Source organism: Pholcus phalangioides, unplaced genomic scaffold (assembly GCF_987345545.1).
Source record: "Pholcus phalangioides strain wild (caught in Gottingen) unplaced genomic scaffold, Ppha-v1.0 ptg000009l_1, whole genome shotgun sequence".
Lineage (NCBI taxonomy): Eukaryota > Metazoa > Arthropoda > Arachnida > Araneae > Pholcidae > Pholcus > Pholcus phalangioides.
In genome coordinates this window covers 37,386,606-37,402,791 of record NW_028301602.1, presented here as the reverse complement: position 1 = coordinate 37,402,791, position 16,186 = coordinate 37,386,606, and the positions used below count along the sequence as shown (strand labels likewise).

Genomic DNA, 16,186 nt, shown 5'->3' with positions numbered 1-16,186 from the left:
GAGAAAACAATCTATTTTGTAGGAGGAAGCTTCTTGAAACAAAAATTTAAGGCATTTTATTCGTTCAAATTAAAAAAAAAAGAAGCCCCACGGCAACCAATAATTTGCGGCACCCAAGAAATTCGGTTTCAAGAACGATGCCTTCTAGTTCGAAAGCCTGGACTATCCCATTCTCGGACTCCCGACCATTTACAAGCATCGGGCCTGAACTTAAATTTCAGACCGCGCATTGTTAGCATAAGCCTTACAGACGCCACTTGCTTACAGCCATGACAACGCCAAATTCAAATCGCGCAGTGCATTTCCATGTGTTTCCTTGCTCTCCTCTTTGGAAACATTCTGCCCATATATATAATTTCGAAGTTCGCATCACTATCCATTCTAATTTTCCGTCTCTCCTCCATCATCCCCCCCCCCCCTCCTAAGTTGACGAGAAAACTTCAGATCAATATTTTGTAGAGGAAAATTCTCAAAACATATTTAAGGAATATTCGTTCAAATGTAAAGAAACGAAGCCCCACGGTAACCAATAATTTGGGCCATCACCTGTTTTGTAACGACGCACCCTCATTAGAAGACCTGGGCTGCTGCGTTCTTGCTCGCGGACCTCGATGGCCAGTTTCGTTCCTGTATGCGTGTCTGTTCTACCATTACGGTTCCGATTTTTTGAAACGGGCTTGCACTTCAGTGCGCACATTATCACAAGTCTAACAGCGACCACTTGTTTACTGCCACGACAACGGCACTTTCAAATCGCTTAAAGCAATTTGTTGCCTTTCTCTCCTCTCTAGTAACATTCCGCCCCCGTATCTAGTTTCGAAGTTTACATCATTATCCATTCTAATTTTCTGTCTCTCCTCCATCATCCCCCTCCTTAGTTGGTAAAACTTCAGATCAATCTATTTTGTAGGAGGAAGCTTCTCGAAACAAATTCCAGGCATATTCGTTCAATTTTAAAGAAACGAAGCCCCACGGTAACCAATAATTTGAAGCAACCATGAAACTCGGTTTTTAGAACGCCTAGTTTGAAAGCCTGGTCTGTCCCGTTCCCGCGTCTGCAAGAATAATTTACGTTCTGAGTTTTGGAAGTAACAGGACTGCACTTAAAATTCAGACCGAGCATTATTTAGCATAAGCCTAACAGACGCCACTTGTTTACAACCATAAGGACAATTTCATGTACTTCCTTGCTCTCCTCTTTGATAAAATTCTGCCCCGCATCTGGTTTCGAAGCTCGCATCATTATCCATTCTAATTTTCTGTCTCTCCTCCGCCATCTTCCTCCCTTTCAGTTGACGAGAAAAACTATTTTGTAGGAGGAAGCCTCTCGAAACAAAAATTTGAGGCGTATTCGTTCAAATGTAAAGAAACGAAGCCTCACGGCAACCATTAATTTGAACCATCAGCTAACCTCAGTTTTGTAACAACGCATCCACGTTAGAAGGCCTGGACTGCCGCGTTCTGGTTCGCGGACCTCGACGGCCAGTTTCCGACACGCGTGTCTATTCGACCATTCAGTTTCCGATTTTTAGAAGCATTGGGCTGGCCCTTCATTACGCATATTGTTAGCCCAAGTCTAACAGCTGCCACTTGCTTACTGCCACAACGGCACTTTCATATCGCTTAGCGCAATTTCTAGTATTGCCTCTCGTTCCTCTTTAGTAACATTCTACTCCCCATATCTAGTTTCGAAGTTCGCATCATTATCCATTATAATTCTCTGTCTTTTCCCCCATCCCCCCTTTTTAGTCGCCAAGAAAACTTCAGCGATTTAAGGCATATTCGTTCCAATTACCGAAGCCCCACGGTAACCTAAATTTTGCTATCACATAAGCATGCCAGTTAATTTCCGGTACTGAGACGCCGCATTCTAAGGACCTAGACGGCCACTCTAGACCTGAATTTTGGCAGTGTTGGACTTGCACTTCAGTACGCACATTTTTACCGAAATTCTAACTTTCAACGCACTCCTCTCTAGTGACACTATGCCCCCAATAAACAGTTTCGAATTTCGTGCAATAATCTATTCTGGTTCGCTTTCTTTTACCATTCCCCATCATACTCGCCGAGAAAAAAATTTATGGTATAATCGTTTAAATTTCAAGAAACGAAACCCATGGTAAGGGCTCATTATTCAAGTGTTACGTCAGCATCGATGGGGTGGGGGGATCCGATTTGCTGACTTCTAATGACAAGAGAGGAGGGGGGGGGGTGATGCTAACGTCATCAACCACCCTTTACAAAAATATGAAATATTCTTAATGGCATCTTACTCGGTGCGCCAAAAACGGGAAAAACCTTTCGCTAGTTTGTGGGCACCAGGACTAACATTCTCAATCTAATAAGTCCCCTACAGAGCCACTTTAGTGATCTCTAAATGTTTCTCGGATTCAAGTGTTCTGGAAATGTGTTCGGGCCGCTCAAGTGCTCTCGAACTGCGCCGCGCGTCACTCAAGTGATCCGTTATTATGCCGCGGTTCTCTTAAGTAATCTGGGAATGTGCCGCGGGTAACTTGAGTGATGTAGAGCTACAATGGGGGCCGCTTTAGTGCTCTGAAGCTGTCCCACATGCCACTCAAGGGATCTCTAAATGTGCCAGGGATCGCTTAACTGTTCTGGAACTGTGTCGCTGGTCACTTAGGTGATCTGTGAAAGTGCCACGGGCCTACTTGAATGATCTGAAAATGTGCCATGGGCCGCTTGAATGCTCTGGAATTGTGACACGGTTCATTTAAGTGACCTGCAAATGTGCCGCTTAGTTCATTTTTACAAAGTTAGATTTGACGGGGGCAGGCCACATCAGAAAACCCCGAAGGCCACTTTTGGCCCGCGAGTCATGGGATAAGCATATATGGCTTAGAGGGTGAGTCGCAATGAATTTCTTGAGAAGAAATTTTGAGTTCTTAGCCTTCAAATGTCATTGAAATTAACAGAAATTGATTATAATAACACACACACACATATAAAGGTATTTTCTTACAAAATTTTAATTTTTTTTGCATTAAAAAAATTTTTTTGATCATCCGGGGTGGCATGAGCCTCTCTATGATCCCCCCCCCCCCCATACGTCTCTGATCCCACCAATATGCGTTTGGAGCATATGGCAGAGCTGACGAAATTTTGCTGATGAGGGGGGGGGGGGGCATAGTTTTGCTGACAAGGAAGGGGATCAAAAATTACTAAAACTTTGCTGACGTAATACTTGAACGGTCTATACAGCTACTTCCGTTCTTATTTGCGGTCTGGACGGCCACTCCATCCTTGTTTGCGGGCCTCGACGGACACTTTTAATCCGAGTCATGAAAGTGCTGCTGGGGCTTCAGTAAGCAAGTTGTTAGAGCAAGTCTAACAGCGGTCACTTGTTCACTGCCACCTCGACAACTTCAAGTTGCGCTAAGCGATTTCCACATGTGTTCTTGAACTCTTAAGTTTCATTCAGCCCCCATAACTAGTTAACTAATTTCAAACTTCATATCATGACTCATTCCAATTCTCTGTCTCTCCTCTCCCATCTCCCCTCCCCTTAGATTCTCTCTCTTAGAAAACGAGAAATATGAAACACATTCGTTCAAATTTAAAGAAAAACTATTGGGTTTGCACTTCAAGTTCAGCAAAGTGTTAGCGTAGTCTTCCATTGATTTTACCGTGGTTTTCCAGAAGCTTCTCTAGAACATAATTCTAATAGTCTTCCCGGAGCGTGATTCTTGGGTCCCGTATTTCGGGGTCATCGTTTCCAGAAAATAGATTCTAATACTGTTTTTCCCGTAGTTCAAAAGGTATTTCTGGAACAGGAGGGGGGGGGGGAATTGGAAATATTTGGAACTCTTGCGGATGCTCGTTTTTATTTTTACTTGGGGAATTTTTATTTATGAATCAATTTAGGGGTGCTCCGACCAGAACCGGAACTTAAGGGGCGGGGGGCAACTGATCCGGGCGAAAACATTTAGGGAGGGCAGTTTAAGGTGGCCAAATAACGTGTAGTACTAAGATATGTCATTCATGTTGCGAGGGGTTGCATAGTTATTAAAATATAAAATTTAACTTTTTATACAGACACCCTGTATTCGACCGTCGTGAGACAGGTTAGTTTCACCCTAATATTGGGTATTTCGCCCTTACGTGTAGGGTGGGTTTTCAGCTTGGAGCTGCCGTTATGTAGCTCTAGGAAAAAACCGCACGACGGTCATTAAGAGGGGTGGCACATCCCCCCCTCCCCGAATCAGACGTCAATGCCATTCGATTCGGGGATTTTTCCCGTTTCGCCCTGCCAAGTATAATACTAGGCAGGACTGCAGCGTCTGATTTACGAAGGTAACCTATATACCTTCGCGGTAGGTCAGAGGTGCATCACTGAGACACCCTGTGCTAAAAAGCCCAATTGGAAAGTTGTTGCCCGGTCTCTCCGGATGCCAAAAAAAAAATTTCACGTGAATGAGATATTCGAAGATTCGGTAATTCGAATTTTGGAGAAAAACAGTATTGCATGCGGGTAAAACGGTTTACCTGCACTCCCTTAATGCTGTTTTCTCCCCCCCCCCCCAACTTTCTCCGTTTTCGAATTCGAATACGTGGAATTTTTTTTGTTGGCATCAAGAGGGACAGGCCGACACCTTTCTAATTGGGTTTTTGGGCACAGGGATGTCCATATAAAAAGTTAATTTTTAGGTCAGAGTCGTACAGCTTTCTCGAGTGAGACTTTCTTTTCTTTCAAACCGAGCGCAACTGATCAGGTACAACTCAGCACAACTATCGCCATGGGCAATTTACTGCCTAGTGAGTTATGCCATTAAGTGTAAGTGTCTGTACCTAACAGTCTGAGTGCTTATTTAGTGTTGTGTCTGATTTTTCAGTGTTGCCATCTATATTTCAGAAGTGAAGTATGATGATTGAATATTTGTACTGTTTGTGGGCCTGTTGCTCTCTGTGGTGAGACTTTTTTTAACTGGGAGATCGGCTCGCATTCGCACCTCGAAGCTGGGAACCACAGAAAACCAATTTCAGCCGACCACCACTGTGGCGACGGTTTTCGGGTGAGACTACAGCGAGCCGAAAAAGCCCGACCATTTTTTCATCAGCAATGTATGTTTGTAGATTATTTTGTACTAGTTAGGGTCAGTTATCTCGACATCCATTAGCGCGTTTTTTCCTTCAACTGGCTCTTTTTAGGGGAGAGTTTGTGCATCGATACTAGACCGTATCAGCGATATCGTCGGGAACATTCCATTTGGGCTTGGCTGCAGGGCCGTCTTAAGAGTATCATGGGCCCCCGGGCCAATTGATTTTTCGGGGGCCCAACCAAAATATTTTTCGAAAATTTCAACCAGATCTCATTTTTGTGAGACCCCTCTTCGCTTGAGGCCCCCGGGCCGTGCCTGGGTGGGCCCATGCCTTAAGACTGCACTGCTTGGCTGCGATTTCAAAAGTGGCTCGCCGTGTTTGTTGATAGAAAAATTCAGACGGCTTTGACTAGTAGTGAAAAAAAAAACTATCCTACATTAAGAATTTGCTGCCATCTATGGTTTAGAAACAGCGCTAGTTGATAGTTTTTCGTTTGTTTTTTGTTTTTTTTTATTAATAGATAGCAGCATAAGTCCTACTTTTCTTGTTTGTAGTTAATTAATGAAGTTCTCAAGTTACTGAATAGATGGCAGCAAAAGCCATCACGAACTTTGAATGGCATTAGTATTCAGTTGACCATATGAAGTTTAAATATTTTGGACTACTTTTTGGTCTACAACAATACAACAGTAATTATACAGGGCTTTTGGCTATCATGACCATCTCCTGTACTTTTTAGCCTCTTTCCAGGATGATTTTGGCTAGAATGTTTTTAAGGATCTGGCAACTCTGCCTCTGAGGAGCATGAGATTTCTCAAACAGCAGAGAGCGGGTGATCGGCTGCTTCTTCGTAATCCGGTTTCCGCGTCGACTTTTGTAGCGCTAGTTTGTTTTTTGCGTTTGTGTTAGAAAAAGGATAATCTTTCCTTTCTGTAATTTTCTTTCCCCTCCTTCCCTTTCTTCATATTGTTCGTCACGGTAATTTTTTCGTTGTTTTTTTGGTTATTTATTTAATCCTCGTTTTATCGTCGAGACGGCGGATTTGGTATGTAGTTCCAACTCTCTTATAGCTAACTTGAGTGATAACAATATCGACATGGAAATTAATAATGATGCTCCCTCTAATGGTTTTGCGAACCCTAATAGGGCTCTGCCTGTCAACACGTGGTCTTCAAATATTAGTGATGTAGACTTATTAGCCTGTGCGTGTAATGAAATTAAATGCTTCACTGTCAAGCTGTCGGGTGCTCAAGCTATTCCGAGATCTCGACCGAGGGACTTGAAAAAAAGCTTATTAAATTATTTTTCAGACACCTCCCAGATCTTAGACGTCCGTTTCACTCGTGGTAATGAACTCATAATTGCGACCTCTTCACAAAAAGCGGCGACCGAAGCCTTATCGATACCTAGGATCCTAGATATTCCAGTCAAAGCTATTTTGCTTACTGATAACATTACCTCGAAATTCCTCCTGCGGAATATTCCTACCTCTGAAACTCTTGCGGACTTGGCCGAGGAAATTCGCGAAAATAACATCACCCTTTTGAGTCTAAGAAGATTTGCAAGAAATGGTGAAGCGTCCACGTCAGTGCTTGCTACTATTTTGGGAGTGAATTTACCTTCAGTTCTCAAAATATGGTTCACCATACACAGACCGAACCTTTTCATTGACCGGCCATTTCAATGCTCCAGGTGCTTCAAACTGAATCATCGACAAGTCCATTGTCGGGCCTCTGGTCCAGTCTGTCGATCCTGTGGGGGTGCTCATAGCTCCTCAGATTGTTCAAATCCTAGATCATGTGTCAACTGTGCTGGTGATCATGATCCAATGGACAAATCATGTGTGTCGTATATCTTTGAATGTAAAGTGCTCGAATTTAAGGCAAATAATCATGTCACTCTTCAAGAGGCCAGGGTTGCGTGTCGTCCTAACCATCCTCAATCATATGCTAGTAAAGCTAGTATGTCCACGATTCCTGTTGACTTGGCATCTTTGAAATTAGAAATTCACAGTTTAATCCAGAGTGAGATCACAAAGATCAAAGAAGCTTTGTTGAATGAAATGTCAATTCAACTACAAGAAACAGTCTCGAACTGTTTGTCTGCTCTTATGCCTGATGTAATCAAGACTGTTATTGACTCTCTCCGTCCCACGGTGGACGACAGGACGTTGCCGAGAAAAAAAAATAAAAATGATCCATCCTCTTCCTATTCCTCGAGTCTTCTGACAGGCGGAGCTCTAGGGGGTTTTTATCCTCCCAAAGGTAATACCTAATTAGTTTTCTTATTCATACGCATGCCACTTTTTTTATTGCCTTTTGTTGTCAGAATTCCAAGCTGGTCCTGCCTTTATTTTTATTTTTCATGTCTTTAAGTCAAAGATTAAATATTTTGCAGTGGAACTGTCGTGGCATTCGTTCCAAATTTAATTTATTTCGTAATATTATTCATCAATTTGACATCATTTGCATCCAGGAAAGTTGGCTCAATTCTAATTACCAATCCTTTTTTATTCCGGGTTTCCATATATACCGTTCTGATAGAACATATTCTTCCGGTGGTGGTTTAATTACAGCTATCAGGTCTGATTTTTCATCTCAACTCATTTGGGCCACTAATGATGTATCTTTTGAAATTCTCTGTGTTAAAATTTTTATAAATAATCATCCATTATGCCTTGCAAATATTTACCGTCCTGATGGCCCTTTTGACATTGATCCTTTGAACCACGTGATATCTTTGATGACTTGCGATTATATTATGTTGGGTGACTTTAATTCTAAAAATGTGAACTTTTGTGGCAATGTAAATTCTTCAGCTGGTATTGCCCTTTACAACTGGTATCTTCAAAATAATATTTGCTTCACCATTCCTACCTGCCCTACTTACTATAGTGCCAATACCAACTCATTTTTAGATTTTTGTTTCAGCTCCCCAAATGTTCATCGGACTCTAACCTGGTCTCCGACTGACAGTCTTCTAAACAGTGACCACCTTCCAATCAAGCTTTCTATTCCGGTAAACTGTAATACTTCATCAATGGTTCGTCATTCCCATTGGCCTTCAATTATCTCGGACTTGAAAAATATCCCATCGTCCGATAATTTTGACGACTTGTATACTTTTTTACGCTCTTCTATTTCAAAGCACACTTCGCTTAAACCTCGTAAAAAATTCCCTCGTATCAAAATGGATAGGGATGGTCGATCTCTTCTCATTGAAAAAAAACGTAACTTTCGAAAGTTCCGTTCTTCGCCATCTAATTCAAACTGGATCTTGTACAAACAGAGTGCTGCTAAATTTCGTCGTCATCTGCGTACTCTTCGTCTTAAACTTCTGGCTTTTGAAGTTAAGCCCCATTCTCCCCCTTCAGCTGTTTATTCTATTTTGAGGCGAAACCGGTATGTGGCTTCGAAATCTTTTGATTCTTCCCGACTAGTTTTTTCCATTGCTCACAGAGACTTCACGGGTCCAGAGGACCAGATTTCAATTCTAAAAAATTTTCATTTTCCAAACATTTCCCTCCCTCCTCCGAATCAATTCACTGGTCCCCACCATTGTTTTCAACAATGTCTAGATGCGGATTTCTCTTTTCAGGAACTTCGCAGAGCCATAAGATCCGGAAAATCTACTGCACCTGGTCCTGATCACATTCCTCTTCACGCTTTTAAATATCTCCCTGCTAAAGGCTTGGAATTTTTGCCCGCCTTCAATAGGATTTGGGCTTCTGCCATAATTCCATACTCTTTCAAAGAGGGTAAAATTATTTTTATTCAAAAACCTGGCAAATCCCCATCGCATCCGAGTTCTTTTCGCCCTATCACATTGATCAATTCCATAAACAAAATTTTCGAACGCATTATTCTGTTTCGTCTTAATTGGATTTGCCTACGGTTCAAAATTTTTCCGCACTGTTTCTACGGCTTCCGTCCAAAAACCTCTGCCGAGGCCTGTCTCAGAGATATTGTTTCTTATACCTCAGATGCCTTCCGCCAATCTAAGACCTGTTATCTTCTTGCTTTTGATATCAATAAAGCATATGATTCAACCCAACACTCTTTTTTGTTACATAAACTGGCGAGAATGGGTTTGAATGGTCGCTTTTTACTTTGGTTATCTAATTATTTGAGTGGACGGGATCATTTCATTCACTGGCGTGGTTGCCCATCCAATAAGTTTTCACCTTGTTCAGGATTATTACAGGGCTCAACATTGTCTCCTATCTTATTTTCTCTCTTCACTCTTGATATTGTCACCTACTTACCGCCCGACATTAAACTTTTTGTGTATGCAGATGATATTTTCATCATGTATAAATCTAACTGTGAAGCCTATATGGAAGCTCGTATGATGTCTGCAATTAATTGTATCCTAAGGTGGGCGGAGGACAGTGGTCTGTCCATCTCGCTTTCGAAATCTCGTTTTACGATTTTATCTCGGAATCCCACTTCATATGTTCCGAATTTCCAAATCAATGGAAATAGTATCCCGTTTGATCCCTACCTTAAAGTCCTAGGTATTTATTTAGACCGTTCTTTAATCTGGAAAAAACAAATTAATCATCTCAGATCTCGTTGCACTTTCACTCTCAATATTTGTCGTTCTCTTCATCATTTTTCCAGAAATATTCCTTGTTCTATTGTGAAACCTATTTTCATTAACATCATTTCAGCTCTTTTAGGATATGGTTCCATAGTATGGTTAAATGCAGCTAAAACTAACCGTTCGAAATTGGATACTATGTATCATTCTGCAATGAGAGCTACCTTGGGCCTACCACTTTCTACTAGAATACTCAAGATGCGTACCATTTTAGCACTCCCCACTCTGGAGGAAATTCTTCTTCTTAGAAATGGTATTGCATGTATTCAGGCTGCTGCTTCTCCTACTCAAGGCTGTGCTGATAACTTCAATTCAATTTTTTCACATATTGCTCCCAAACTGAAAATCAGACTTTCCCAATTTTTCAGTTTCCTTAATTTCTCGTTCTCCCAAACTCTCAGACCAATCTACTCTTTCTATCCTTGGATTTCGAACAAAATTTCGGTTGTCACTGATGACCTGGATTTTCAACAACATAGACATAAGAATATAATCAACATCCTCTTTCAAAATTTCTTGAAATCTTTAGACCGTTCAACGATCATCATCGCTACTGATGCGTCTAAAAATTCTAATGTTGTCTGCGGTGCTTTTTGTCCCTCTACGAATAGTATGAGAGCATGGTGGATTCACTCTCACTCCTCTATATTTACAGGAGAAGCTCTAGCTATCACTATGGGCTTGAGATCATTTATCCCCACCAGGGGCCAACCCGTGGTCCTTTTTTCGGATGCTAAATCAGTTCTTCATGCGATTAATGAATTCTCCAGTCACTCTCCCACAGTCATCCACCTCCTTTATTCCCAACTTCTAATGGTTTGTTCTTATACCTGCCATATCTCTTTAATTTGGGTCCCTGCACATTCTGGGATACATTTGAACGAGTCTATTGACAGTTATGTTCGTTCGCTTTCCTCCTCTCCCAGTCCTTACGTCACGCCGGCTCTTTATCCAGAGGACCTACGATCTATGTTACGACTCTCATTTCGTCAATATACATCTGATTCGCTTAATTCCACTATTCCTGATTTTCAAATTTTCTTCAACTGTTGTAATCAGATTTCTCATCTCTTCTCTAATTCAAAATTTGAACGCCTCTTTTACAAGTTAATCTGTGATAGAGCGCCTCTTAATGCTTACTTGTTTTTCATCAAAAAAGTTAACAGCCCTCTCTGTTCACACTGCCAACTTCCGGAAACTGCGACCCATTTTCTTTTCAACTGCTCCCGCTTCATGCGTCATCGCATTCCATCCTTTTTTGCGTCCTCTCCTCCCATTAAATCTTGGCCTACCTTCATGGCGTCCAACCTCCGTATATCGATTGGTCATTTCGAAAAATTCATTTCGTTAAGTAAAAGATTTATTTAACATTTCTTTCTGGTTTTGAGGTCCTTTCCAACCTAAACACACACTCATCCTGGGACTACATCTCATAACTCACAAAAGTGATCTAGCATCGTCCCCTAGATCTGAAGATTTTCTTTTTCATATCATCCCATTTCCATTCTTTTTGTTTTTGTAGTAATCTACTACTGTTGTTGTTTTGAATTTTCAATTTTCTTTATTTTATTACCTACCTCACATTTCTCTCTCCCAGCCAGGGAATGGTCTCTGCAGCCGATAGCCCTGCTTAATTCAACTGTAACTGTAACTGTTCTCAAACAGCAACAGACAACAGAGAGCTGTGTGAAAACGCGTGCTGTGTATATCTGTACGTCTGTACTTGATAAACAAAGTGCCGAAGTTCTGAGTAAAGAAGATAATACATGTGACGCCCACAACAAGCATGCAAGAGGTCCTGGACATGTTCCGGACTTCGATTAAACAGCACAGGACTGCCATAGGTAAGACATTCTCAAGTTTTGACACAGGGTAACTTAACAGCATCAATCATAGGGGGAAAACCCCCTGGACAAAAGTGATCCCTGTACTCTTTCTATTCTACCACAATTTAATATTCATCTCAATGTAAAGTCAGGGTCGCAACTAGATAATTTTTCATCCCGGGCAAGCCGGCATCCCCTTCTGATTCAGCGCCCTGGGCACCAGACCCGCCTGCTTCCCCCCCCCCCCAGTTACTGCCCTGTGTAAAGTTATCACAGAAAGGGGAAGAAGAGTCCGTCTAAAGACCAGTTTATAGGCGTTAAGTGATTAAGTAGGTTACTGAGGTTTAAGTTACCGATTGTTCAAAAAAGTGTGCACAGGATAAATGATTAAGTGGATGCTCGTTGTATAATTTTTCTGGAGGTCAAGCGTGACTAGCACATGCATATAGAGCCTGCTCAGGGGTGAATTTAACCAGTCAAGTGGTTACAATGGCATTCGCCGTCGCTGCCATACGAGTACATACGTAATGGTGGTGCCTACGATGCCATTTGCTGACGCACAGACTTTTCGATCTTTCTCACATAGATATAATAAAATAATTTAATCATACCTGTGCATTATTACTATTATCTTTGTCATGTTTTGCAAAGCTGCATCGCTTGTTTTTTTCCGATTCCCTTGCGAAGATGCATCTGTTTTATTACTCATATAGCTTTTAGCAAAGGTTCAACTGCTATGGTTCCACATAAATCCATCAACAGCATTTCTTTTAGTCACAGGACATTATGACCCCCCCCCCCCCACTTTTGGGGGGGTCATAATGTAATATGATATAATGTCATAATATAATATAATGTCCTATTACATACGTCTCAATACATTCGAGCTATAAAAAAACATGCTTTCTCAGCCACCTCATTGGGCATTTTGCCTGTTGTGGCATTGTATTTGTATAAAAAAAATGTTTTTATATTTCAAACTTCCAAGAAAAGGGAAAAAGCGCACGCATCTTCAAAAAAAAAAAAGTGTGCACTGCGGGTAACGCTCGAAGAAATTAATTGGACAGTTGACTGGTTAAGCTTATAGCTCTCACTCACTATCAGTAATATACCTAATTCGTGAGAAATTTCTCACATTCGCTGGAAAAATCTGTCAATATGAGAAACTTCTTGGCTTTTGTAAAAAATTCTAAGTGTTTATTAAAGCTTTTTTAAAAATTAGTTGAAATTTTTTTTTAATTTTAATGCAATGCTTTTCTTAACGTTAAATGTTTCATTATGTATTTTTATCAATAGATGGTAGAAAATTCGTTTTGGCTGAGGGAAATGTTCCAAGCCTGTTCAGTTTTGAATATAGTATAATAAATCCTCCACACCAGCACCCGATATTTGTTTAATATCAATTTTTTTCAACTCCTGGGAGTACGTCGACCAAATACCCCATAGCTTCTACTCCCAAACCAGAATGTCTTTCATTGTTCTGCAACGAGCCCTTGGCTGACTGGAAATGTTCTGTGGTAAAAATCCCCATATTAGCGTTTTCTGCCAGATATAATTCAATATACGTCGCAGATTTTGGTATATTCTGCTTTGTGGGTCTCCACCATTGCCAACATCGATTGATTTTTAGCTTGTTTTTTAAGATAGTTTTCATTTCTTTAGTTAAAAAAACTTGAAGGTTGGGTCCTTCGGCCACTTCACCATCCCATATTTCCATGGAATTCTAGCGAAACAGAAGGATATGATAGAGCATTGACAGGTTCATAGTAGAGATGTGAAATTCTTGAGAATAATCTTTCGGAAAATATTCTCTGAAAGATTGTTCTCGAGAATTTTACATCTCTATACATTATGATGGTCATATATCTTCGGAATAATATTGTCATATTCAATGAATATTCTCTAGTATGACTACTATTATAAATAACTTGAGATTATTCTTATAAGTTCTTGATGATAATATTTTCCTGTTATTTATATATATAATATAGTTACATATAATATCCTTGAGAATATTCTCTGGAAGGACTACTTTCATAAATTGCTGGGGAATATTCTTATAGAAAATAATAAGGATTATTCTGAAGTTATTAATAATAGTCCTTCCAGAGAATATTCTTCAGTTACAGAAAAATCTTTCCAGAAAGTGTTATCAAGAATATATGTAATAACATGTATTATAATAAATAATCCCGATAAATAACTTGAGAATAATTATTACTTTCGATGAGAATGTTCTCTAGTAATTTATAATAGTATAGTCCTGTGAGAGAATTATTTTCAAGAATATTCTCTGTCCTGTCTCTCTTCCTGTCAAGAAGATGGGTATATTGAAGTTTGTAGACCACAATATTAACCAGTCAAGTGGTTACGACTGCGTTTGCCATCGCTACCATACGTAATGTTGGTGCCTACGACTGCATTTGCCAACGCACAGACTTTTTTTGGTCTTTTTCACCAGTCAAGTGGTTAAGACAGCATTTCCCATCGCTGATATACGTAATGGTCTTGCCTACGACGGCATTTGCCAACATGCAGAATTTTCGGTCTTTTTCACATAGACATGACGAAATAATTTGTCATACATGTGATGCCATCTCTGTACAGCCATCCTTCTACTTTATTATCTCATCGCTAGATGGAGTTGACAATTATATATCAAGGTCTGAGATTATTATTACTATTATCTTTGTCATGTTTTGCAAAGCTGCATCCCCATCGCTTTTGTTTCGATTTCCAACTCCCTTGCGAAGATGCATCTGTTTCATTACTCGTATATCTTTTAGCAAAGGTTCAACTACTATGGTTCCACATAAATCCATCAACAGTATTTTTTTTAGTCACAGGACATTATGACTGCCCCTCCCCACTTTTGGGGTGTCGTATTATGTGTCAACACATTTGAGCTATAAAAAAACATGCTATAAAAATATATTTTAATATTTCAAACTTTCAAGAAAAGGGAAAAAGCGTTCGCATATTCAAAAAAAAGTGGGCACTGCGTGTAACGTTCGGAGAAATTCATTGACAGTTGACTGGTTAAAGTTTGAAAGCAAGAAAATTAAACCAACAGGGCTGAATTGCACAACTTTTAAAGAAATGTGAGTAATACAGAATTTAAGTGTATGTGCATTGAAGAAAACAACAGTTCTGTATCTTAGAATGAAGGTGATTACATAAGAATAGCTTCCTTTATCAAAGACCTTTGGTTTAATTACTTTCGTCTTGAACTTATTTCTGAAAATTTATCAAATATTAAAATAATTTAAGTTTTAATCTAAAGGTTTCTAAAATCTTTGTAACCAAAATTTTAAAACCTCTCATCATGACGTTCTCGAACTAGAAGGTGTCATTCGGGCGATTATACCAAAAATTGTTTTGTTGTAAATGTTTGAGGCAATGGAAACCGATTTATATTTCACAATATAAACAAAATTAGTAAAAAAAATTAAATTTATTTAAAAGAAAAATTAATATTCTTGATTATTCTCCAATTTTTACATCCAAGAGAATATTCTCGTTCTCCGAAAATATTCTCACCTCACATCTCTAGTTCATGGTTAAGATCAAAATAACCCCTCCCCTCCAAGAGTGACCACTCCCACTAGTGTATGCACACCAGGGTTTAAGCTACAGTCGCATTTTTCGCAAAATGCAAAAGAAAATTGTAGAATGCGAAAAAAGTAGTAACCACTTTCGCAAAAAATCCGTACAGGAGGTACGCAACGAGTAGACATCCAACCATCAATCATTACATTAGGGGTCATTCAAGTATTACGTCAGCATCGGGGGGGAGGGGGTTTCGGATTTGATGACAAGGGGGGGGGGGGTTTGAAGGTTGCTTACGTCATCAACCACCCTTTTTGGAGATATGAAATATTCTAAGCTGCTGACTAAATTTTGCTGACAAGGGTGGAGGGGGTCAGTGTTTTGCTGACAAGGTGGGGGGTCAAAAATGGCTAAAAATCTGCTGACTTGAATGACCCCTCAGCATTGTAGCATTTTGCTAAAGCTTCCCCCCCCCCCCTTTTCGTTTTTTTGCGAAAGGAATTTTTTGTCCAGCTTAAACCCTGATGCGCATAGGTCTACTTAATAGAAAAATATCCGATTTATTTTACTAAATTGCTTAATCACTTACCAACTGAACGATATGTAAATGGTCCTTATCATTTGCATACATTTTAAAGTGCTTGACAACTTAAGAGAGTTGTCAAGTACTTTACAAGGCATTGACGTGCTATAACACGTCAAATATCCAGATTTTCGGAAAAGGACGCATAAAAATTTTGTTCATGCTTCCTCCGGGACACATTCTTTCCTAGTTCTAAGAAGAAACAAGTAGAGGAATCCCCAACTTTTTCCCCTTTTCTTTTTACCATGTATCATGATAGCGCGACCTTGAAAAAGTGGTTTCACTACTGTGTACTGTATTTATATACACACAGGTTGTTGACGAATTAGATAAGGGGATGTCTAGTTTCTTCCCTGAATGAGGGGACCGTGTAATTGTCAAATTTTGAAGTTTTTATTTCCCTGTGGATTTTGTCTCTTCCAATTACATACCGGAAATTACAGTACTTTCGCGGCTATCTGCCGGCATTCAAAGACAGCTTCTATACACCGTAAATTTGCCTTGTTCTACAATATTGCAAATGCACATTTTTTTTAATCCTAAAGGATTGTAATGCCTGTTCAAATTG

The 16,186-nt window shown here is 40.0% G+C and overlaps 1 protein-coding gene across 1 annotated transcript in view; it reads left to right on the top strand.

Moving 5' to 3' along the window:
* Positions 1–11,314: 11,314 nt before the first annotated feature.
* Positions 11,315–16,186, top strand: part of LOC149083018 (leukocyte receptor cluster member 8 homolog) — a 45,821-nt gene continuing 40,949 nt past the window's right edge. Inside the window, exon 1 of the mRNA XM_089236114.1 lies at positions 11,315–11,504. Within this exon, the coding sequence (XP_089092240.1) occupies positions 11,447–11,504 (58 nt within the window). The 5' untranslated portion in view covers positions 11,315–11,446. The remainder of the gene's footprint in view (positions 11,505–16,186) is intronic.